This window comes from Callospermophilus lateralis, chromosome 14 (assembly GCF_048772815.1).
Source record: "Callospermophilus lateralis isolate mCalLat2 chromosome 14, mCalLat2.hap1, whole genome shotgun sequence".
NCBI classification, from domain to species: Eukaryota; Metazoa; Chordata; class Mammalia; order Rodentia; family Sciuridae; genus Callospermophilus; species Callospermophilus lateralis.
The window spans coordinates 21,298,800-21,324,758 of record NC_135318.1 but is presented as its reverse complement, the minus strand read 5'-3'; the positions used below and the strand labels follow the sequence as shown (position 1 = coordinate 21,324,758).

The 25,959-nt window shown below is 43.7% G+C and overlaps 1 protein-coding gene across 1 annotated transcript in view; it reads right to left on the bottom strand.

Annotated features, from left to right (window-relative positions):
* Babam2 (BRISC and BRCA1 A complex member 2) overlaps nucleotides 1-25,959 on the bottom strand; it is a 392,625-nt gene that overhangs the window by 7,821 nt on the left and 358,845 nt on the right. Inside the window, exon 11 of the mRNA XM_076832846.2 lies at nucleotides 21,045-21,198. Coding sequence (XP_076688961.1) covers nucleotides 21,045-21,198 — 154 coding nt within the window. The remainder of the gene's footprint in view (nucleotides 1-21,044; nucleotides 21,199-25,959) is intronic.

Sequence of the window (25,959 nt, the reverse complement as noted above, 5' to 3'; positions counted from 1 at the left end):
CACCCTCCACTTTTTAGTCAGCAAAAGGGGGAAAACCAAGGAAGGCCCTCAAGGGGAAGTGTTCATGGTACCAGCAGGGCTGACCATGTGGAGTGTGGGGTCCAGGCCCCAAGTCACACTCTGGCAGGGTGTATGTGCCTCAAGGCTTCTGCTTAGCCCTGCCAGGGATCAGTCTAGACCCGTGGTATAGTCCTAGTCTCAAAGGACAGACAGAATACCTAGGACCTCAACTCAATGGGGCATAAAACTCCTCCCCACAGAGCTAGTCTGGGGATCTCAGGCGTTGTTTGCCTGGCTTCTCCCATCAGATCTCAGCATGTAGCTCACATCTTCCTGAGCTGCCTGGGGCCCTGCCTGTTAGCTTCTGGTCAGCCTAGCAATCTGTATCTTCATCTTCCTGGGTAGGTGGTCACAGATGGCCCTCAAAGATGTGGTGGGAGGAACAGCAAGATGGCTGCGGTCCATCCCCTTTCACCATCAACCCTTCACTCTGTGGCTGAAATAATATCCCCAGATGTCTGGCTCTCTGGCTTTAGACTGAAAAGCAGCAATTCCAAAAGATGAGATTATTCAATAGGAGAGTGTGCCGAGGGCTACCCTCCCTGCTGGGGTGGGTGCAATGGTCTTCTGGAGACAATGATCTTTAGAGAAAAGGGTTATTTTTACAGTAGGAACTGGAGGTAAGCTCTGCTGGAGTAAGTGTGGGGCAAATCCACATAGGCTGGGGGGACCTGAACTTCTGGCAGGTGGAGGCCTCGTGGTCCTCTCAAATCATGACAGGTGCACTAGATGGGTGGGGAAGGGCTGACCACCTGCTTTGTGGGTCCACAGGACTCATTCCACTCAGCCCCAGCCCAGGGCCCTGCACATGCTGTCTCTGCATTTGACATCAACAGGTAGCTCTGTGGCCCCAGATGTTCATTAGAGAAAGAGGACAGGAAAGAAAGGGTGGGCAAACTGTGTGGATAAATGATATCCACACACAGTAGAAAAGTGGGCTTGCTCAAACAGAGGACTGTGAGATCCATTTTGTGGGCCCTGATCAGCACTGAAATGAAGTGAGGTCAGGTCAGAGTACACCTCGCTGGCAGGGAGAAATACAGTTTTGTGAAACTTTTGTTTGAGTTAAATACACTGACTTAGGATTTGATATACATATCTTCCTGTGGACTATGGTAGAAGAGTCTGGAAGCTGCAATATAAGGAAAGGACATGTCACTACATGCTAGGCCTCGAGTTGGTTTTCATCTGTACTCCTTGACACCTACTCTTCTAACAGGCCCACTACATGGTCAGCGTCTTTGTCAGTGAGAAATCTATGATTCAAAGATGACAAGTGACTTTTCTAAGATCACACAGCTAACAGGGGGCAATGCTATTTATGAATCCAGAGCTGCTTGACTTCAAAGAGCACATTCTTTCCACCTTGCCATAATTTCCAGTGGAAAACTGGCTGGCAGTTGAAATGGAAGCCTTGGGCTCCGTCTCTGGCTCGTCATGTGACTCACTTCTCCATTTTCTTATCTACATGAGGGAGTAAGATATATGATTCCTAAGATATTTTGATTTTGTGGTCTTTTCCCTCCCTAACATCATTTTAGCTGAATTTTGGCCTCCTCCATTAACATTTTCACTAGAATTGCCAATAACCCAGTGATAAATTTCAGGAGCTATTTACTGCCAACCCCCATTATACCCACATTTGCTCTTGAAAAACCCCCTAAATGGTCCTTCCTCTTCTTGTAGGTCTGTGTGTCTAGAGGTGTTGACTGGTACCTTAAACCCTCATTTGGGATCTGCACTGGGAAGCTGTTTCTAAATAGAATTATTACTCTGATAATGAGGGACAAAAGGATAAACTTGACCTCCCTCTTGCTTGCCCATCTGGCTCTAGGGACTAGTGAACTCTGAATGTCTGGGAGAGAAAAAGAAAGATCAAGAAGGGCACATGCAGCCCACCCAGGTGACATGGGAGGCACCATGAAAGTTCTCTAGGTAATAAGTCCCAGAAGGGCAAAGGGTATGTGGAAGCTTCCTTTAATTTGGAAGTCATCTGGCATCATAAAACCCCCTAGGTTGGCTGAGAAGTAAAACTTCTGCAAAGGGCTCTAAATGGAACATGTTGTCCCAACATGATCAACATAGGGACCAGGAACTGGGAATACTGAGTCACTGCAGCTCTGCTTCTCATTGGCTATGTGACCTAGGATGAGCCACTTCACCTGTCTTGTGCCCCAGATGTCTCAACTGTAGAGGGAAGGGATGGTTTTGGAGACCATGCTGGATTCAGTATACTATTACCCATTATTGTTGATGTTGATTATCACTTTGGTATAAATCCAAGTCAGTTTCTTAAGTGTCAGTTTCTTAAGTGGAAGCAGTAATTTAATAAGTGACCTCTCCCTGTGCTCTGCTAGAGGGGTTCCCTCAAAAGCCTTAATAAGTCTCAGCAAGGCACTGTACACATCTGAGGTTTCTAAATATGCCCCTGTTGTCTCCAAATCTGACTTAGGATTCCAAGAATGAAGGTCAGTATCCATCCTGGTCATTTTTTTCCATCCTTCAAGGCTGCAGACAAGCAAACATTCACAGACTCATGGATAGCTCCCGCCTTAGGAATGGGCTGGTTCCTGCAAGGCTAAAGGAATGCATGTGAGCAGGGCCCTGGCCCTCAGGGGACACACAGACACTTGACTCCCAGGGCAGAGAGCTGCATGCTAACCTAACCCTGGAAAGGAGCCAAGGAGGTTGGCTGATCCTCTTATAGGCCAAGCCCTCCTTGGCCCACTCATTGCTGATATTGAGCAAACTTTCTGCCTCAAGTTTGCTTTCTTTTCTGCTTATAGCTATGCCAGGGCATTATGCAGCAGGCCAGACGTCTAGCACCTTTAATGACAATAATAATAATTTGCATTTACACAAGGTCTTTCATCGGGGGAATCTTAAAGTGCATCACAAACAACAATTAATTTTCCTTTGCAAGTCTGGGAGCCAGCTAAGTAGGAGCCCCTTTATTTTGCAGGTAAAAGGTACTTTCCTGGGCCATGAAACAAGTTGGGGGGCCTTTCCACCTACGCAAAAGCTACCCTCTTAAGGCCTGGCCTGAGCATTCATGGAGCCTGCTGCGGCCAACCATTCCTCCTGCCTCCAAGTTCCCCAGTGTGCACTGCTGAGCCATTGATCTGTCTTTAATCAGAGAAACTCACAGCTGGGAGAGGTCTTAGGAGGCTGTGCAAGGCAGGGCCTGCCCTAGCAGCTCTCTGAGGGGTGATCTTCCTGAGCACCTTTTGTGACAGAGAGTTCAGTACTTCCAGACATATCTAAGAATGTTCTTTCTCTGGAACTGCAATCGGGTCCCTTGGATTCCTGCCCACAGGCCTGCTTCCACTCTCTGCAACAGCTTTGCTACATAAACTGTCTGGGGGCTGTGGGTAGATGTCTCTGGCATAGAAGCTGTTTGCCTCTGTAGTCAACGTTGGGCAGAACTTGGTGGCTCAGACTTCATCAAGATGCAGCAAGGCCTCGAGAACTGTGTGGTGGGGCAGCTGGAGGCTCCACATTGGGCCTTGAAGACAGACTGTCTCCAGAGCACTGTGCGAGAAGTGCCCTGGGTGTCACTGTCCCTGGATTCTACATCTGCCCAGATTTTAAATGTAGCTTTTCAGACCACCCTGTCCCACTCAGGTTTAAGTTGGGGAGCTGCATCCCGGTGATACAGACATACCCTAACTTTCTGTTCAATGACTGACTGAATGAATATTCTTCCTTCCAAGGATCTATTCTTTGTGTGTATGTGGGTTCTGGAGATTGAACCCAGGGCCTCACGGATGCTTGGTAAGTGCTCCTCCACTGAACTACCACAGATCTATTCTTAAAGTCTATAAATAACAGTCAATTCCAGAGACTAGTTTATTGAGACCAAGCCAGATAATAATCTCTTTAGTTTTTTTTTTTTCTTTCTTCTTTTTTAACCCTACTTTATCAGAATAAATACTTGGGGTTAAACATGAGAAGAGGATGCATCAGTGCTGAGCTGGCAACTGATACAAGGATGTGGAATGCCATGATCTTCCGCACCAGATGGTTGGAGGCAAGGGGTGTGTCAAGAGTGGGGTTGGAGGCACAGGGCAAATGAAATCCTTTGATAAGTTTATCTTCAAACAGCTAGATCTTCTGGGGACACCAAGAGCTCCCTAGAGTGATTTCTGGGTCCTCACTGGTTTGCTTGAAAAGACACCCACCCTCACTCTGCCAAGAGCACAGTGTTTGGGTGAGATTTTTCTCATAGTGGTTTACTGTGGAAGGAATTTCGAGCATGCGTTAAAGGCTGTTGCTTTCCTAAAACCTGCACCACATATGAGCAGGAGGTTTGGCTTGTGGTGACACAGCCTTATTCTGTTTTGATTTCCCATGATTCTTACTTTCTGATCTACAATCAGGACTGATCATTTTAGGCTTGGATTTGACCTGGGCCTTTAATTTGGGAGATGATTGGGAGAAGACTAGAGATGGAACCTCTCGGTATTATTCTGGGGCAAGGAGAACACCCTGTAATTATTCCCTATCTGCTGCAGAGAGAACATGGATCTTGGACTCAGAGAGAACAAAATTCAAATTTGGATCCAATACTTACTACCTGTGTGTCTGGGGAAGTCACTGGGTCTCCATTTCTTTCTCCACTGCAGCTGTGGTAAGATGACAGTGCAGGGCACATGGTAAGACCTCAAACCATACTTTCCATTCCTCCCCACTCCACTGCCAGCAGACAGCCACACACAGACATACACACACACCAAGGAACTCCTGCTTCATTTCAATTCAACAAGCATTATTGCCAAGGGCCTGAAACACCCACAGCCACTGTCTAACTGGTGCCTGGCACCTAGTAGCTTTCCAATATTTGTTGAATACACGAATGAACTAACTTGACACTTGATATTTTGCAGTTTATAATATGTTTGTAAAATAGCAAATTTTAATCCAAAAAATCATGCATGTAAAATAGATTCCAAGGGGAAGTCACCTGCCCAAGGCCAGGCACAGGGGAAAGACAGAGGGAGTCAGTGCCCGGCCATCAGCACACTGCTGGTTCAGGAGTGTCTTCTGGGCCTTCTGTGGTCACTGAGGGCTGACTGAGCAGAAAGAGTGTGGCATGGGTGTCTCCATGTTCCGTCACATGGGCCTTTCTAGGCACTGCTCCAAGCCCACGTCTGACCATAGCTCGCTGCAGCTAAATGTTACAGGGGTAACATCATAGCCTGATAACCAGCAGCAGTTGTTTTTAAAATTAGGAACATCTGTCAATAGGCAGGTGTCTTTCTCTCGGGCCCCTGAGCTATGGTCCCATGCTACTGTATACAGCCAATCCCAAGTTGACCTTACTGGCCTATCTTCCCCCTTTCCAATGGGGGAAGCTGGTGTACATGTCCATCCTTCATCTTCCCAATTCCAGCTTTCAAGGCCACAGAGAAGGAAGTGCTGTGCCCACAAGAGGCACCATTCCTTAGCATGTGCTCTGCACATTTCAGGGGCGCAGGATCATGATAAACTGCATTCCTACGTGTTCTCATTGTCTTTTAAAACTGAGATAGGGACAGAGATTCACATTAAGTCCTCAGCTACCACAGGCTCTCAGTCTCCTTCCTCCCACTCCTCTAGCCTCTGATCTCTGGAACCTGCTGACAGATGCGGGGCGAGAAGGTTGGAAGAGGAATCTATCAAGATTCATTCACACGGCCAGCCTGAGTACAGTTCTCAGCATGAGCTGAGGAGTTCACAATGCTGTGTCACCCACTGAGAGTTCATCAAAGACTTCTCAAAACTGCTCTGACAACATATCCTGCAGAGGAAGGTGTCCCAGCAAAATGTCATTACACGTGCTGAGCAGCATGGAACCCAGTGCCTTGGGAGTGAGGTCAGTTTGTCCCCACCAAGAATACATCTATTCTGGACCTCTGAGAACATTTCTTTGTGCTGCTAGTGTGCTGCCCTGGAGATGGAACTATGTCACGTGGAAAATCATGTGCACTCCTTAAGCTAAGCCAGTTTTAGGTCAGAAGTTGACAAGGAAGAGCCAGGGGTTGGGCTCTCCAACATTAGCACCTGAACTTATCAGGCCTACAGAGCTCCCAGTCACAGGGCACTCATCCTCTGGCCCTGAGCCTGGGAGCCACACTGGCACCGAAGCCCTGCTGCAGGGGACAGGTATGGAGGGGGTGTGCCTGGGGCCAGCCCAGTGTGCTATGGTCTCCAGGACCAAGGCCAATTAGCGTTAACCTACTATTGCTGGCAAGAGTACTGTGGCAGGGTCCCATGAGCTGCTGCATTTGGGAGTGTGGCACCTGGGCCCTAGGAGCAGGTGGGGGCTAAAATCTAGTCTGTGTGCAGCTTGCTAGGCTGTGTGTTTGCACAGAGACGTGTGCCCAGAGAAAGGGACAGCTTTTGCTTTACCTGGAGCTACCAGTCAAACTGTATTAACCCAAAGGTTAATACAGTTAACAGAAAAGGGGGACCTTTTTCTAATTTGCACACAGGTTTCTTTTCTTCTAGATTATTCCGTGTTTCTGGTTCTCTATTAGGTATCTGGTACAGACAGACACATGGGGAACAACAGTGGGATGCAAATTCTGTAAGCTAGAATCTTGCTTGGCCTTGGGGGAAGAAGTTCCTTTTCTAGGCTGCATTTGAAGGCATTTTCTTAAACCTGCTCCTGCTTTTCTTAATGCCGTCTTCCAATTGCCCACCACTTAGCTATGCTCCCCCTCCTACTGCTAAGAGACAGCAAGGGTAAGACAAGGTTTGGGTAGATGAACAGGTTCTCAAAGGCTGCCTTTGGTTCCCTTTCCTGCCATGCTAACCAAGCAGATCAGCATGCCCTTTCACATGGGTCCAAAAGCATGCCCTGCCTTTGAACCATGCCAAGGAGCACAGTCAAATCTACACAGCTGGCGGAATTTTTTTTCCCAAACTGGCGGATACTATGGGTGCCAGAGTCACCAGACCAATAAACAAATACAGACATACAGCAAAATAAGCCTCACCCTTTCAGAATTCAACAATATCAAAGCCTGTTCTGTATCACCAGTGACCACAGGGAAAAAAGAAAGAGGCCTTTTTTTTTTTGTAGCTAGTCCCTAACTAGTTACCTTTGGGATCTTTTCCTGTAAGAGAACGGCTACAGAGCAAAAGCCTAGAATACTGGATTTGGAAACCCAGAGACCATCCAGTCCAGATATTAGCAAACTTCCCATAAAGGTCCAGATAATACATAAAAATTTTCAGCTCTACAGACCATATGTTCTGTTGCAACAATTCAAGCCTGTCCTGTAGTGTCAACAGCTGAAGCACAAGATGTAAATCAATGGGTGTGTCGTATTCCAATAAAACTTTATTCATAAAAATAGGTGTACTCGTAGCTTTGCCATTGAACTGTTTGCCAGTCCTTTATCCAGTCTAACCCCTTCCTGTGCAGAGGAGAGGTGAAGTGGCAGGGCCTACAGTCATAGGGCCATTTCAGGTCCCTCTGGAGACCAGGACTGGGCTTGCAAGGCATGGAGGGAGGAACAGAGATACATACTAAAGGCTGAGAGCCACCAAAGTAGAGGACAAAATGGCCATTTGGATAACTGGAGATTTTGACTAAGATGTTTAACTTCCCCGCTGAGAACCATGAAGTGAGTGGGAAATTATGGGTTAAAACCTTTGTCCAGGCGAAACCTAATGGGATTGGGAAAGTTGACCCTGGACAAAGCTTGGCTTGCAGAGCTAGAATGTGCGGGTTGGAGCCTCCTGGGCAGATGTTGCCAATGTTCACTCATCAGTTAGACTCAGGTACAGTCTTAAAGTGTGTCTGGCGAAGGGCAGGGGAAAAAAGGGAAAAAGGAACTGGAAAGCCACTGGCACTTGCCTGGGAACAATATGAGAAGAAAACAGCAAATTCATTTTTTCCAGTCAGCAGCTGGCCAGACACCTAACAGCACATAAATGGCCAGAGAGGACGGGCCCTCTGGTCCAGGGCTGAGGACAGGTTGTTTGGGCTGTCAAGCATTTTCAAAACAAGTTTTCTTGGTCTCATGACAGGTTGTGGCAAGACTAAGAAAATAAAAAGAGTGGAAGATCCCATGATCGCTGCTCTGGGCTTCCACGTGGGCTGGCTGTGCCTGCACGGTCAAGTTTGCTTCTACAGTGTTCAGATAAAGCTGGTCTTAGGGTTAATACCACCTTGCCAGTGACACCATTTAATAAAGTGATTCCTCTAAGAACTATCTGGCAGCTGGATAATCATTCCAGTCTGGGAGGACTAAGAGGTCAAAGTCATTCTTAAGCCCAAGGGTGCTGTTCTGCTCCAACCCACACCCTGCTTTGTTTTAATTTTCACCTCATGTTACGTGGACAGATTCTTCTCCTGAAACTGAGGTTAAAAGCTATCTGCTTGGAGGTGGATTTTTCCATCTCAACCATAGAACTCTTGGTCAGGGTGGGGCAAGAAGGCAGCAAGGAGACATGATTGGGCGGGCAAGGACCAGGCTGGCCTTAGAAAGTGCCCTTAGCTTCCGCCAGCACTGGTCTGTTCTTAGGGCTTAACAAACTCTCTCTTGCAGGAGAGAGTTAAAGCAGAGCCGAGTGTGGGGTGTGGAGGGCACAGTGCCAGGCACAGTCTGGGAACCACTTACCATGGAATCCAGAGACATGATTCAGAAATCAACGAACAACAGTCCTGGGGATTCTCAGATCCCCTGAATGGTCACCAAAGAACCTAAGGCTGTACACAGAAGAGCTAACGATGCCAGGCAGAGTACTCCTCCTGGATTGCCCTTCCAGCCTGATGCTGTAACCCTCAGCTTCCTGGAGCAGCACACATTTATTCTGCTAGCATCCTGCCTGATGGCTGTCCCAAACCCTGGAAGAAACACTGTGGAAGGTGAACCTACTTTGAGGCTTGTTCTTACCCTGATAGACAAGTTACCAGGCCACAGAGGATGTCTTCACTTCTGTGAGACATGTTTTGAAGAAAAAAAAGAAAATCCTCCACCAGGTCTGTAAGTTGGGGGAAGTAAAGGCTGATGTGTGCCAGTGCCCAGAGGCAGAGAGGGCCAGTGTCAGGTGAAGGCCGGCACCCCCACTCCCATCCCCAAATGGGACCATAAGCATTTTGTGTCTCTTCCCAGGAAGTGAATGAAACCTCTGCCCAAAGCCTGCTGTGTGGAGAAGACGTTATGACTTGAGGGGGCCGAGCAGGCACGTGACCTTCCTCCTCGAATTTGCAGACTGGCTGGCAGGCTGAACTGTCCCTTGAAACAGAATATTTAGCTAAATTCAAATTTCAGATAAATAACAAATAATGTATAGGAGGAATAAGTATTTTTTTAATATTTATGTTTTAGTTGTAGTTAGACACAATATCTTTATTTTATTTTTATGTGGTGCTGAGGATCGAACCCAGGGCCTTGCACGTGCTAGGCAAGCGCTCTATGGCTGAGCCACAACCCCAGCCCCCCTGTGGAGGAATAAGTCTTAAATACTGGATGGAACACACACTAAATTATTTATTTATCTAAGTTTTTATCTTAACTAGGTATCCTACAGTTAAAAAAATATTTTTAGTTGTAGATGAACACAATATCTTTATTTTGTTTATTTTTTAAAAAGTGGTGCTAAGGATCAAACCCAATGCCTCATGGATGCTAGGCAAGCGCTCTACCACTGAGCCACAACCCCAGTCCCTAGGCATCTTGAATTTTTAATTGCTGTATCGGCAAGAAAATCCACAATGGGTCTGAGGAAGCGTGAGCATTGAGGTGGCAAAGAAGGAGTGAAAGGACCCAAGACAAACGTTCCTTTATAATGTTGCATGAGTGTGAGCTGAGAACTGAAGTTCTTTATTAATATTTCCAAGGTTAAGAAGGATCAAGTAGAATTTACCTGTCTATACCAAGGGCAGACAATTGTATTGATGTGCAGTTTCTAACCGTAAGAAAAAAGTCCTTACTATCTACCAGAAAAAAGATCGAATGTCTTACCATGGCAGTCAGTACTGAGAGCTACCATTACTTGAAGCCCAATATGGCAGGTGTTTTGCAATCATTTCCCCATTTAACACTCATATTCTTCTGTGAGGGAGGATTGTTACCCTCATGTACAGATGAGAAAACCAAGGCCCACACAGGTAAAAAAACAAATAAAGCAAAAGAAAAAATACAAGAAAGCTGTAGGACAAGGATTTGAATTCTGGTTAGTTAATTCTACAGAATTAGTTAATTCTACAGAATATGTTCTTTACCTGCAATGTGGTGAAGTTACTCCTTTAAACAGAGTTAATTATGTGGAATTTGTATCCTTTCTCCGGTAAACATTTGCTGAGTGAATGACTGAATGAATGAGTGGGAAATGTGCTGGTGATTTGGGTCAAATCTAATCCAAATGTTTGCCACTATAAATCCTCACTGCAGTGTACCCAACCTGAGTGTCAACCAAGGCAGGCAGGCTAGACACTCTGCAGCCCTAAAAAGGCAGTTGGGCACAGTTGCCTGGTAAATTTGGAAAACTCAGACCATTAGTCTGAGGAAGAGAGGCAGCTTAATGCCCTGCACTGCACCATTGCCAGAATGAAATTTCAAGCAGTGATGGATCATTCCAGAAATAAACTAGCAGGCATTGTACTTGGGGTCTGAGTTTTGGCGGTGGGGGGCGGGGAGGTGATCCCCGGGGCTCTGCGTACTCTCTATGTGTAGTGAGCTCTTATAGTTGCTAAATGGACCTAACAATAACTTAGCTGCAGCTACACAGAGGTGTCGCCTTATTAGGTACATTTTGATCAGCTCCAGGAAACCACTGTCACACCCTGCTTCTTAAAATCATAGCTGCTCTAAGGCCTGGTCTTGGCTGGGCACAGTGGTGCACTCCTGTAATCTCAGTGACTTGGGAGGCAGAGGCAGGAGGATCACAAGTTCAAGTCCAGCTTGGGCAAATTAGTGAGACCCTGTTACAAAGTAGGTGGTTCTGGATTCCAAAATAAATAAATAAGTAACCTGCTCTCCAGTATAGCATCTCTACCTGGAAGCTTGGCTCTGCCCACCACGGAATAAAAGGAATCCAACTACATTTCCCCCCTCAGAAGTAACTCTGGACTAAGGACTATCCGAGGTGGCCCTAGCCTCACTTCTGCTTTCTTGGCTTCCATTTTTCATCAGCATGACTAAGGGTCTGTCTGGGAAGACAGGAGACACTGGAGCTTTCTGTCCTCATGTTGTGTAGCTTCCCTACTGGCTCGGGGGCAGCTGTGAAGCAACGTGCTGCCTGTAGCCTGCTCCATGACAGTATGCTCCCTTCTTTTGCTGTGAACCTTGGTATTAAGTTTGGCCACAGGAACATTTCACCTTCTCTTAAATGTACCTGGTGCCAGGCATTTCTGAAGTATGGTTTCTGCCAAGAATACCCTGGTTTTCCCCATAGGCATGGAGGTCTTCAGCCTCCTCGGTGAGCCATTAAGCAAGCTCTCTGGCCCCTCCGTAGGTGGGTGGATGAAAACAAGCATCTAGGCACACAAATCTCCTGCCCTTAATGCCACCCCTGTGAGCAAGACAGCAGGAAAGAGGCAGAGAAAAGTCAGGAGGTCAGAGGTTGCTTGGGCTGGGCCTTGGAGCAGGCATGGGGCACAGGCTTCGAATCTTCATACTGTATGTCTTGAACAAGTTCTTCCAGGAAATGAAAATGATGCATTGAATATCAACTCTCTGCCAATCACTGTGCAAACAGTTTTATGTCAGTTAAGGACTTCATTTAATTTCCACCACAATGGTTAATGCTTAGCATGATCATACCTGGCTGTAGCTCCTTCTGTGTTCCATGCCCTGAAGCTGGCCCCCACTGTCAAGTTTACCTTCCTAGGATGCATTCCTGCTGGAATGCTGTGGCTTTTATAGATTCCTGAGTAAGTGTAACAGCCCCAATATCTAGTTGCCATTTTGCTCACTTCTATCAATCCTCTACTTCAGCAAGGAATGATCTAGTTCATTTTCACAGAGCCCTTGTGCTAAATGATCTGACAACAGAGAAGACAGCATCCTGTTTCTGCAGAAGCAAAGCCTCTGCTTTTATTGTGATCTGCACAGAATGACTGCCCTGATCGTCTTTGATGCTTCCCTTTTTTCTAGAATTCATGCCTTAATGAGAAGTGATGGAAACAAGAGGCTTGGCCCTCCTGCCTTGGCTGGACTCCACATCACCCATGACAGCCCAGAGCAGCCCTGGCGGCACCTGTCAGAAACCAACACGCACATCTGAACAGTCAAGCCTAATTCCCAAGAAGCTGTTTTAACTTGACATCTGAAAATGTACTGCATCTAGAATTATTTTACAGGGTGTGTGTTCAGGGCATATGTGTGCACGTTCCACAGCTGAAGTGTTCTATAAATATCAGATGCAGGCTGTACAAAAAGCATCACGTACAGGGTGTCCTTAATTCCATTTAGTAAGGTTTTCGATTTATGTCTGACCTCTGGCAACAGAGACAAGTTTCTCAACAGGAATAAGAGCATGCTAAGCTACCTTAAACATACTTTTCACTTAAAATCCCAGAAATGGATCAGATAAGGTAGGCACTAGTTTAGTACTTTCAGACAAGGGTACTGAGGCCCAGAAAAGTGATGTGTCTTTCCCACAATCTCACAAGAAATTAATGGTATTGCTCAGATGAGACCCAGGTCTCCTAATTCCCAGGTCATTATTCTTTGCATTATTTTCACTTACTGTATGCTTCTTCAAAGGCAACTGATTCTATTAATAAAAGTATGTTCTCTTTAGTGCATTATAGAAATCTAAAACTAGCTCCTCTACCCTTTCCTTTCTGACTCTAAGACACCTGTGTATTTCCCAAGAAAGAAGATAATGCGCCAGACATGCTGGCATACACCTGTAATTCCAGTGACCTGGGAGGCTGAGGCAGGAGGATGACAAGTTTGAGGTCAGCCTAGGTAACTTAGTGGACGCTGTCTCAAAATAAAAAATAAAAAGAGTTGGGACTATAACTCAGTGGTAAACATCCCTATGTTCAATCCCCTGTACAAAAACCAAAATAAACCCAAAAACAAAGCAAAAAAAAAAAAAAAAAGTGACAACAGTTCAAAAACAAGTAGGTGACTGTAATTGGGGACTGAGAATACCTTCCCAATGTGGGAGTGGGAGTGGTAGGGAGGAGTGGGTGATACAATTGAAACCCAAGCCTGAGCACCCAGATGTTCTCATAATGGTAAAACTAAGTGAATTTCTCCCACAAAGATGTGCTGACTCCAGTTACTTCATGTGACTCTCCTGGTCAACAAGTTCAGTGCAGCTTCTTTGGGTTCGTGTGACTGCAGCCAGGACATACACACTTGCTCTGCTTCCCACTGAGAAGGCAGGATGAATGGAGGCTCCGTCCTCGAAACAGCCCTTGGAGGAACAAAGATGGGGGGCCTGGGAAAAGATGGTCTGAGGGGTCCTGCCAAGGGGACTGATCTGCTCCGCTTCATAGGAGAGTGGGGGGCCAGGATGGGCTCAGCCCTGTGCCTGGTACAGCCGGGGTCTGTGCAGCTGACTGACCACACAGTGGGCTGAGGCTGTGTTAGTGGTAATTGATGGCCAGGCTTTTTAATGGAGCTTATCATTTCACAGCAACAGATGTCAGACTCGAATAAATAACACGCTCTCTCTGACCTACGCGATTTGGAGAGGATGCCTGGATGTCAAGCAGATCTGAATTCCTCCCCATCCCTGTTACTCTCTCTTCTAAGAGGAAAACAGACCAAATCCCTTGAAGATACTTTTCAAAATGATTCTTTTTCAGAATTCAAGCAACTAATCATTCCACATTATTTATCTGTTTTACTTCTCTCTCCACAGCTTCTGTATTTCTAAACCCCATGAGGGAAAAAGCCCAGGAGGGACAGGAGAGCTGCTCACATAGGAACCTGGGTGACAGGAAGGGGAGGCCTTGGCGGCCTCAGCTCTCCCCAATTCCCCTGCCAGCTCATCAGCACTGGTTCCCTTACTGTCCTCTCAGGGTGCCTGGACGGCCCAGGCTGTGCTGGCCTGGGCCTGAAAAATTCCCTCTTCTCTCCCAGGGGGAGTTTGGCTGGGACGGGGTTGGGAATTTTTAAAGGGAACTATTCATAGGAAACTCACAGTAAACAGAAGGCAAAGAGAAAGCCCATGAATCACACACTAGGTCGGACTGCAGGTTCTGTCACTGAAGTGTGACCCCAGATGGGCCTACGGGGCCGAGCTTCCCAGGAGTCAGGCTGGGCTTCTCTGCCTACCTCAATGCTCTGCCATTTGCCAATCACCCCTCCTGCCCAGAGTGGCTCAGTTCACAGCAGCTTCCTCTTTGCAGAGGGGATGAGGGGAGGGAGCAATTACAGATGGCCAAAATTCTTGAGCCAAAAATTCCTGACTGACCCCCACAACTCTGGGGTGTCAGAGAAAGAGTTAACAAATCTTCACAGGGTTTTCCCTAACACTGAGCTGGGTCTGGATGAAAAGGAATGAAGACGGGTGCAGAACTACGGGTTCTGGTTCTGGAGCAGGTCCAGCCTGGGCTCCAGCCAGCCAGCCAGCTTACCAGGCATGAGAGAACTGCAGAGATGGGCCTTACTCTGCAGCCCAGTCTAGAAGCAAGGCACAGTGTGGGCACCCTAAGGAACTCCCAACAGGGAGCCAGGGAATGATTACTTCCAGGAGAAACAAACACACGCACAGCCTCACGCTCTAACCACTGCACAGTGTGGACAGCCCTCCAGCACCATCCTATCCCCAAAGAATTCTCATGCTCAGAACTCCTATGACCATTCGGTGAAGACACTGTCAGGACTAGGATTTCTACACTGTGTTCCAGAGTCCCAGGGACCAAAGGGGCCCTCAGGGGCCATAGTAAGGGATAGGGTGCAAATCAGGTGGGAACATCCACTCCCATCTCTTGAATCAGGGGGAGGAGCTCTATTTTGAGTTGTTTTATTTAGAGGAATAATACATGAGACTGGATTAAAGCATTTGGCAGTTAATGAAAAGTTTGAAAAAAATGGTGTCTCTTAGAATCTTAGGTAATGACAATGAAAAATAACCAAAAAAGTCAAGAATGTAGAATTTCTAAAAAGAGTCTTAAGAGAGAAAGTTATTCTGGAAAAACAACTGGATGAGAAATAATAAGTCTGCTTGGTGAAGAGTAACATATGGGAAGTTACAGAATGCCTTGGAGCATCTGGATAGGCTTCTAAATAAGAAAATGACATCCCTTTCTGACCCTGAGGTGAGACGGGATAATAACAAATGACTTTAGGAGGTTCAAGATGAATGCTCCCATGTATTGATGAAGGAGCTATTTTTTGAAATATTCTTTATTGATTCCTTTTAAATAATATTTTTTATGTGTGCCAAGCCATTATACTGTAGGTGGTTTGGGGGTTAAATTCTATTTTAAGATACTACTCAGGCCTCCACGATCAACCTAATGCTTAATACAAAGAAAGTTATGGAAGAAACAAACAAAACTACTCCAGTTATTCATAGATTTCTTAGACTGGAAAGAATTTTATAAAAAGTCATCTGCTCCCTTCTAGGCAGGTCTAAATCTGTGTAAAAGATACCTTGAGATATTTTTTCATTTTTAAGTGATGGTTGGTCTTATGTAGATCAAGCAAGTGAAGGATGGAATTTTTCCACTTTTCAAACTGTTGTGTTGGTACCAAGAAGATAAAATTCCTCAGGATAGCATCTGTAGACAGGCAGTATAGAACTTGAGAATCTCTGGCCAAGTCCCTGGGACTGGGGGAATTGTTTATTAGGGTATATGTGAAGGTATCGATGTTGGCTCTGTTATCTTTTAACTAAAATTATCTATTTTTTTCCTCTAAGGGATGATGACACTGATAGTTAACATTGACTACACACTCAACGCATGCCAGATTGCACCAGACAATTCACCTGTGTTACTCTAGGCAATGGGAAGCATTCTAAGATTCTCCACTCCCTGTAAAATCCCCAGGACTGCAAATATAAGGGATTTCATTCCGATAATTAGATTTACTTATATGGCACAGAGGACTTTAAGAAAGGGAGATAAATCAACTGGACCTTTAAAATCTGGGTACAGAGGTTAGAGACACAGAAGTCAGAAACTGGAAACATGAGAAGGATTCAATGTACTACTATTGACTTGAAGATGGAGGGGACCACATGGAAAGGAATGACGGCAACCTCTAGTTACTGAGAATGGTCTCCAGTGACATCCAGCAAAGACATAGGAACCTTAGTCCTACAACCACAAGAAGCTGAACTCTGCCAAGCCTCCTGAATGAGCCTGGAAGATAAATCCAAGCTTCAGAGGAGATCATGGCCCCAGTCCAAACCAGGATTTTAGTTATCTGGAACCATGAACAGAGAACCAAGGAATGCTATGTTGGACTTCTAATTCAGAGAAACTAGATTAAAAACTGGTGGTGTTTTAGATGGTAAGTTTATGGCAGTTTGTTAGCAACACAGAAACTTATATGCCATATGTGATATTCATAGTGATCCTCTGAACCAGGCTTCACCATTTTATAGACAAGGAGACAAAGACTCAGGAGGATTATGTATTTACCCAACGACACATAGCTAGTGGGAGGCAGAGATGGGTTTAAACGCAGCTGTCTTAACTTCAGGGTCAGAGCTCTCAACTGTTCCATACATTTCTTCTCCATAAGCATGTTACTCAAATACCATGTCTCTGAGGAAGGGGCCTCAGACAAATGATAGAGTTGGGAACTGTATCTGTTGCCTGGGTTTGGATGTGCAGAAAGGTCAGAAGTCATCTTCACTACTGTGCCCATGTGAAAGTAAGTTAATCTTTCTGAGCCTAAGGTATTTTTTATGTGCATGAAGGGCAGTAAGGATTTCTGTACAGCTGAAGTGATAGTCCTGTGAAAGTGTGTGAGGGTGCAGAGGTAAGGCAGAGGCACCTGATGCAATAGGGGTGCTGCTCTTCCCTTGATAACTGCAAGTCTTAACACCCTTGGTATATAGATTGGGTATGGTCTCTCTGATGGCTTCTTTTGAGGAAGATGTGAAAAATAAATTTTCTCTAAATAATTCCCTATAATCTATTATATGGAAACTACAGAATAAAGATGGAATAAAATTTTTCTTTAAAAAAATCTTTAAAAGTCACAAGATATGTAAAAGTAAAAGTAAAACATACAAATACAATAGCATAAAGTCTAATTCAAGATATAAAGAGAATCATGCTATTTTAGACTTTTACATTATATATATAATTCATGTTAGGCTGTGACAATTTAAAGATGTATTGTCAATGTATAAAATAACAAAAAGAGCTGAAAAGTCAATAGAAGAGAAAGAATTATATACTGAAAAGTACTAGAGTAAAGCAAAAGGACACAAGAAGAGAAGAGCAAAGAAAGAAAGAATAGGAAATTAAAAAACAAATAGCAAGATGGTAGGACTTAAACCTAATGAGCTCATTCACATTATATTAAGTGTAAATGAGCCAATTATTCCCATTAAAAGGCAGAGATTATCAGACTAGATTAAAAAGATCAAGTTCTACAAAAAGTTTTCCTGACAATATTTATGACAGAGAGATGAAATTAAAAAGACACGTAAAAATATGCAGAAGAAAGAAAGATGGTAAATTGATAAGGACATGGTAAATCAAAAATACTATAAGTAAAAAATGCATTCATATATCTGACCTCTGGGACATCACAGCTTAGCAACATAGCACATCAAAGAGTACCAGTTGTTTTGCCTGTAAGCTACAACTCCCTGCTGTTGTCCAGGAAGGGGTAGGGGAGGGAGGTGGTGGCTGGGATGATTTATTGAGGGGAAGAAAGAGTTGTACTAAATGTTGCTAACCCAGGAAAAAATAAAAATTCAAAATTAGATGTATGGTTTCTACTCTATGTCCTTGCTCTCATATCATGGTAAAGTTGAAAAATTTTAAGTTGAATCATTGTAAGTTGGAAATCTGTCTACTGTGTTATAAATTACAAGTGAATTATACTATATATATTTGTATTATACACACACACAAACTCATAAAAAGATGTGAAAAACAAAACAAAAACAAAAGGTAATGCAAAGACTCCAAAGCAGTCCAATGAGAGTGGGAAGAAGAGGGAAAGAGCTGTCTGGGAGTTGAGAGTACACGAGAAAACCCACAAGGAAGAAGGCTAGAGGATGAATAGGCCTGAAGAGACAGAAACAGGGTGGGAGGAAAGATGAGCAGAGGCATTGAGGGACTGAGCAGAAGCTAAACCACAGGGCCTTCCATAGCTTAACTCATTGACTAGTCACAGCAGGACCAGCCAACAGGAGGTAGTACAATTCTCCTTTTTTGGGGGTTGTTGTTGTTGTTTTTTGTTTTCCCAGTGCTGGGGATAGAACCCAGGGCCTCACACAGGTTGGGCAAATGCTCTACTATTGAGCTAAATTCCTATCCCTATAATCGTGTTTTACAGGATGAAATTCTGAGGGTTAAGCACCTTGCCCAAGGGTGCTCACAGGATTATACGCTGCAGCAGGAACAGAGACATACATGACTTTAGAGCTTGTGCTCTTCCAGCAAAGGATGTCTGACTTGTGAAGAGAGGATTTGCTGGATAACCATGAGCAAGGGCAAGCACTGTGGCAGAAGCCCTGGTCAGTGCCAGGTAGTATCCTTTCTGCATTCACATGTCCAGTATGCTCTACAGGAGGGAATAAACAGCTGATTTCACTCAATGGGCTCCAGGGCTGTTCATAAACCGTGAGAGTGTTTATGTCATGGGCAGAGATCTCCAAATGAATTATAGCCTTTTATGTACTGTGTACAGGATTTTCACAAGAGAAGGAAACAGGGCATGTATGGAATGCTGAAGTTGACCTTTCTCCCTTTTTATCCTTTCTCTCCAAACTTCTCCAGCAACCTCCCGCCTGTACTACAGGACAGCAATTTGGCTGTTTACCCATCAGCTGGCCTCTGACACAGCCCAGTGCGGATACTCAGCTCACTTGAAGATGGGAGTCTTTAAATTATTTCTTGCTAGCATGGGCTGCTAGCTTTCTCTTTGACTGCATTTAAAATGGATCCATCTTCACTACAGTAGAAAGCAGATTTTGTAACGTTACTTCAGATGTTTTCTTTAGACTGGTGTTAACATAAAGCAAATGTCTCTTGAAACTCTGAACCAATCTGTTAAGATAAACAGGCTTCACTTATGATATTTCTATACTGAAATCACAGGCTTGTGGTCTGTAGCTCCTTTAAGACTCAATTCATACATGCTAAAACATCTACTTAAGAAACACACTCACACAAACACATGCACACACCAAGATAGCTTTGCCATGGAAACCACAAAGACACGTCTGGTTCAGACTCCACAGCACATACCACAAATAACGGCCTGTCTTGTAAGGGCAGATCCCATGCACACACAGGGGAAGCCCAGGAACTAAACAGCCGCCATGCTCCAGCACAGGACTCACTTTATGGTTCCTTTTTTTCAAGTTTATTTCAAGACATGGAAATCTTAATGATTGTACTAGTGATGTTTCCAGATGCTGCTTTCTTCCCTTTTAAATAGGATTTCAGACTGGGTGTCAGGATTAAAAAGGGACAATACAGGGAGAAAGAGTATACTGAGGTTTCATTAACAACACTGGGTTCCACACACGAATCTAGGTGGTCTGGATTTCTAGAGCAAGCCACTCTGCCATAAAGGAGTCCTGAGCCTGTTACCAGTAAAGGTCTTTTACCAGGAACTCCTTGGAAGGGAAAGGGATATCAGGGGAAATTGAGAACATTTCAGCTTGGAAGGTCAGGCTTTAAACTGTCAGAAGTTTGATATGATTTATCTCCCTTGCTAGGTTACAAATTCCATGAGGCCATGGACAATTTCCAATTTGTTTATCATTATGTCCCCAGCATGGAGCATGAACCCTGGAACATGGTAGATGCTTAATAAATACCAGATGAGCAAATGAACAGGATGCTTAATAGGTAGTCTTCATTTGTGTGACTCCTTGGATCTGCTCATCCTTCAGCTGGGATCACAGGTGTGAGCATATGGCTGTTCAGAGTGATAAAGTAATAACCACATGCCACTCTAGGATTTATTTTTGGAAACTACCATTTCAATGCACTGCCATTTCAATCGAGGAGGCCAGGGTTCACAAAAACTGATGTTTCAGATACTAAAGTCTTACCTACACAAAAACACATTTTTGTATTTACCTATTTCAAATGACTAAGTGCCTTGCTGTACCTCTAAGCCCCAAACATCAGTTAACTTCAACCTCCATCAAACTGCTATTTGTACAGCGACATCCACAAGTCTAAGCAATCTGGGTATCTGTTTACTCTATCCAGAAATGTGCAGGCCCCACTTTGGGCAATGCCTGTAAAATGCACTGCAGAAATGCAATTAAACATATAATTCAGAGAGATTCAGTTCCATATAAAAAAAAAGTAGCTACTGCATTCATGAACTGACCACTAGTAATAATTTTGCTTGTTTACTGTCAGCTAAAATTTTCCATATTTCAAAAAAATATGAAAGTGGCTGTAAACATCTGAATTATTGACACCATTTACCCACAACCCTACTTCTTGTTTAGTACTTTTTTTCCAATCTAAATAGGTTAATTTCTGATAGATCCTATAACCCATTTGAAAAAAGGTATGGCTAATTTTAGAGACCAGGAGAAACAGTGGAGCAAGGAAATATTGCAGACAAAGGTTGGCTTCTTCCTGATAAGGGAATTGGCCAATTTTTTCTATAAAGGGCTGAATAGTAAATAATTTTGACTTTGCAGGTCTCTGTTCCAACTGTTTACTCAGCCACATGGCATGAATGCAGCCACTGCCAACAGGTTAAAAAAAGGGCATTTTTTGTATTTCAATAAGACTTTATATATTAAAAAAAATTAAGCACAGGGTAGGAGTTAGCCAGTGGCTAGTAGCTTTGCAACCCCTGGATATGATAAGCAAAATGTTCCTCTCTGTAGTAAATAATAATGGATTCACTTACTTTGCTCTTTTGGCCATTTCATTTCCATCCCATCTGGGGCTGTAAGGATAATTTTTCTGGGCCTGGGAGTAAAGCTGTCCACTGTTGGTAAAGTGATATACTGACTGAAATGTCAGAGTTGGCTGATCTCGAGGGAAAAACAAAGGCAGGTCAACTGGAAAGACAGAAGAGAGGAAAAGCAAGTTAGATATAAACACATCTTATGACACTGTTTTGGCTAAATCAAGAATGTTGGGTCCAAGACTATTGGAACCACAAATTCTGGCTGAGGCTTAGATAAAATGTGTGGAGGGAGGACCAAGAAATACAAGGTGTCCTCCCTGACTTTAAGAAGTTCAAAACCTAGTGAAAGAGGTGAGTCCCATGTGAGGGCAAGTGTAAGCAATATGGGGCTCGAGGCGCAGGTGCTGCAGAAACAACATGAGATGGCGCAGAGGCTAGGCAGAGGCTGGGCAGAGGCCAGGCAGAGGCTAGCAGGCCCCCTGCCCCCTGAACTCCCTGGCCTTTGCCGTGTCCACTCTTTCACTGCAGAGGCTGCTGTGAAACTGTTCTAAGTCTCTACCACACCATCAACTCTTCAAGGGCCAGGCAGGGTCTTCCTCATCTGTCATTTGGTGGGGGAGGTAGGACAGAGACTGTTGTGCCAGAATGGATGTAGAATAGGGATAAAGAGGGCAGGTAATCATCTTTCGTAGGAACTATATATGGCAACTAGACCAGAAAAAATAAAGTTATCACGCTACTTCCAATCAAGCAGTGATTTTTGATACTCAGCAGTTTCCATTTTTTCCATATGTGTTATGACATTTATTTATATCTCCTAAATCAGAGGGGGCTCCTTAATGGAACACAACAGGGACCAATCTAAGCACTGCATACGCCTGCTGGTGCAGGACAGCAGATTCTAATCCTCACTGTTAACACATATTATTCTTTTCATTTTGTGGTTCTTTAACTCAATTTTTAAAAATAAAATGACGTGCCAATTTTGGTTGAGGTAAACTACCATTAAAAACACTGATTGTTTCAGTAGCATATTCTTTAAGGTGGATGATGTGTGGATGTGTGAAATGTTAACAGGCACATCATTGAAAATAAACAACAAAAAATTGTATTGAGTTTTCTAACCTCACAGAGTACTTTTTACATACTTGGTCTAATTTGTTACTTAAAACCTTGTGAAAGAGACATTATTTTGACCATGTACATTTAATAGATGAGCAAACTTGAGACTCAATGTCATAGGCAGGAAGGGGCAAGAGTCAAATCCAGAACCATGATTCAAATCCCAGGTTCCTACCATGTGACAAGGCCACCTCCTGCTCTGAAGGACAGGAGAATCACCTGCTTACACTTACTATGTCACAATTACAACTCAGTAAGAAAAGTCTCCACTGTGAAGAAGGTGGATGGTCTTTTGGCTACCTGAGGCAGACATATGAAAAGGTACATACTAGACAGTTCTGCATCTGACACCCCAGCGTGGGTGACACTCAACTTGGACAAAGCCCTCTAAGCACCCAACATGATTTCTTTTTTTTTTTTTTAGTTCTCGGTGGACAAACATCTTTTGTATGTGGTGCTGAGGATCGAACCCGGGCCGCACGCATGCCAGGCGAGCGTGCTACCGCTTGAGCCACATCCCCAGCCCCCCAACATGATTTCTTAAAGGAAGTTAGGTTCACAGCAAAATTTAAAAAAAAAAAAAAAAAGAAAGAAAGAAAAACCAACAAAAAAATCCCAAGAAACAAAAAACTATCCAGCTAGTAGGGTCTCTCAGAACTCTGAGTGCACTTGACCCTGAAGATGTCTGACTCAGCACTGCAGGGGGTTTCTACAGATGAATCACGCTGCAACCCAACAACAGTGGTGGGACTGTGAATGTCCACTTTTTAGTCACATTTTTCAAGAGTCACAATAGGGCAGTCTCAATACACGTCTGTCCATGCCAAAGCAGAGATTTCACAGCACATAGGAACAAAGCAAAATATGAAAAAGTCTAATAGAAATGATAAATGACTCAATTCAAAAAGCCCTTTGGATCCTTTCATATTACAAAGCTTGACCTGTAACATCTTCATCACTTTGAACAAATATTGCTTTCTAAATGTTTTATATCTTTTCTAATTATTCATTTAATTTCCTATGATTAATTTTAGAAAAATACCTTCATATATACTTTACTTTGACTTCAACTGTAGTTATTATATTACATACAAGTTCCCAAAGAAAAACGAGATTCAGATTAACCTCCAAAGCTATCATTAATAACATAAAAGCATTTAGTATTCAAGCTGGCCTATAAAAAAGCAATGATTTAGAAGTTTTGCAACTGCATCCTCCTGCCTGTAACCCCAACAATTTGGAGGTTGAGGAAGATCACAAGCTTTGAGGCCAGCCTCACCAACTTAGCGAGTCCTCAGCAAGGGCCTGTCTCGAAATAAAAAAATAAAAAGGACTGGGAACATAGCTCAGTGGTTAAAGTACCCCTGGGTTCAATCTCCAGTACCAAAACAAACAAATAAAAATCCAAAAGAGCAATGATTTAAAATAACAGATCTAATGGCAATAATTAATAAATTTAAATTAAATAGAGTCATTACTCAATATCAAGAACAATGTAGATAGTATCATAGGCAGTGAGATTCTCAAGCTACTAACTTTTGGGGCCTGGGAATACATTCTCTCTTGGAAAAAAAATTTTTTTTTTTTTTTCTGGTACCAGGGATTGAAGTCAAGGACACTTGATCACTGAGCTACATCCCTAGCCCTATTTTGTATTTTATCTAGAGACAGAGTCTCCCTGAGTTGCTTAGTGTCTCTCCATTGCTGAGGCTGGCTTTGAACTTGCAATCCTCCTGTCTCAGCATACCAAACTGCTAGGATTACAGGTGTGCGCGACCACACCTGGCTTGAAAAAAAATTTTTAAGGGACAAGGTCTTGCTCAATTGCTCTGGCTGGTCCCAAATTTCTGGTCTCAAGTGATCCTCCTTCATCAGCCTTCCAAGTAGCTGGGAATACAGGCGTACACCACCCTATCTGGCTGGCAGACTTTTTTGGTTCTTGTATTATTTTGTCGAAATGAATTGCTGGTATTAGTATTTTGATATGCTAAGAAATCATTTTCCACCTATTTCTGAACCATTTTCTCTGACCCAAATGCCCAGGTGGTATCAGCAACAAGTCAAAATGTGAATGCGATTTATTTACCTAGTCCAGCAAGATCTCCTGACTATGAACTCCCAAAAGCATTGATTTTCAGTTTTTAAAATTTTAAAATTTAAATGTTATTTTGTTATTATATTTTGTGTCTCCATGAAGATTTGTCTAACAAAGTGTAGTAGAAGCCAAAAATAAAATTTGAATATTTTCTCTATGCATGCAGTAACCGGATTATTAGAACAGAAAGAGTCTGTCAGAGATAAAACTAGTAATCCACGTTTGTTAGTTCATGTATGAGAAAATCAAAATTTTTAAATACAAACATCTTGCTAGACTAAGTTATATCCTATCTATGTCAGTTAATGGTCAACCAAAGGGTGGCTTCTTTAAAAATGTTTTGTGCGTGAGTTAATAACTAAAATATTTATGAGAAATTCTTTGCATTTTTCTTCTAAGAATGATTTGAATTCGTAAGAATTGAAAAACCCCAAAACTTGTCTTTCTTACCCTCAAATGTTTCTGTCACTTTTGCTTATAGGTTAACTTGTGATTTTCTGATGCCCAGGAAAATAATGACCTGAGGCCTTTAAATGGCTTGTTTGCTCTGAGGGGAAGCTGCTGGCTTCCAAGCAATCTGGGCTTAGAGTATCCACTATATCAAATTCCAACACTTCTTTTTTTTTTTTTGATGGAGCTGGGGATTGAACCCAAAGCCTTAGTGCATGTGAAGCGAGCACTCTACCAGCTGAGCTATATCCCCAGCCCAAATTCCAACACTTTAACAGTGAGCTTCCTCAGAACCTGCTAGCTCAGTTGACGGTTGGAGCAGAATCATTCCCTTTGATTCAGTTACTTATTGACACCACTGTCTCCACAGCTGCTTCCTCTTTCCTCCTTCCTATACAGACATTGAATTTTGGTCAGTTCTCTACCCACATATGGAATGGTCCTCACTTATTCAGTAACTTCTTTCTTCAAGAACTTGAAGCCCAGTGTGGTAGTGCACATCTATAATCCCAGCTACCGGAAGATGTTAAGTTCAAGGCCAGACTGGGCAGCTTAGAGAGACCCTGACTCAAAATAGAAATGGCTGGGGGAAGGTAGCTCAGCACTTGTCTAGCATGCAGGAGGCCCTGGGTTCTACCACACATACTGCAAAAAATAAATTAATTAATTAAAGAAATAAATAGATTTTAAAAACTTGTTGAAATCAGTCAAACCAAACATACCTAATTCTGCACAAACTGAGCAGGAAGGAATGATTTAGCCTCATTCTGGACAGCTGCTGCAACGACAGGTTCTACTGGTCACACAGAGTCCCAGAGCTAGTGGTGCTTTCCAGGTGACAACCAGTCACACAGCTTTGAGAGAAACTTCAATGCACCGATAAAGTGTGTTGCCTTTCTTAAGCCCCGGTGAGGTTCAGGTGGGCAGCTGCAGTTCACCCTCCCTAGAAAACAAGCGTATCTGCCCCTAAATCCTTTTACCATAAGACAATGCCAGGAAAGTCAGCATCCAAATTCACAAAACTCTAGAAAACCCCTCATTTCTCCAAATACCTCAACAATGGAAAAAGGACCCAAGAGACACAAAGAAACACCATGTTATGCATCTGACTCACAGGGCAGCCTGTCAGCCATTGAGCACATTTCAGGCATCATTCTGACAAATTTGATTATATGATTTCTTTTTTTTTTTTTCCAGAAAAGACTAAAGCATATCTTAGCCATGGCAAGATGAGAACAAGGCACA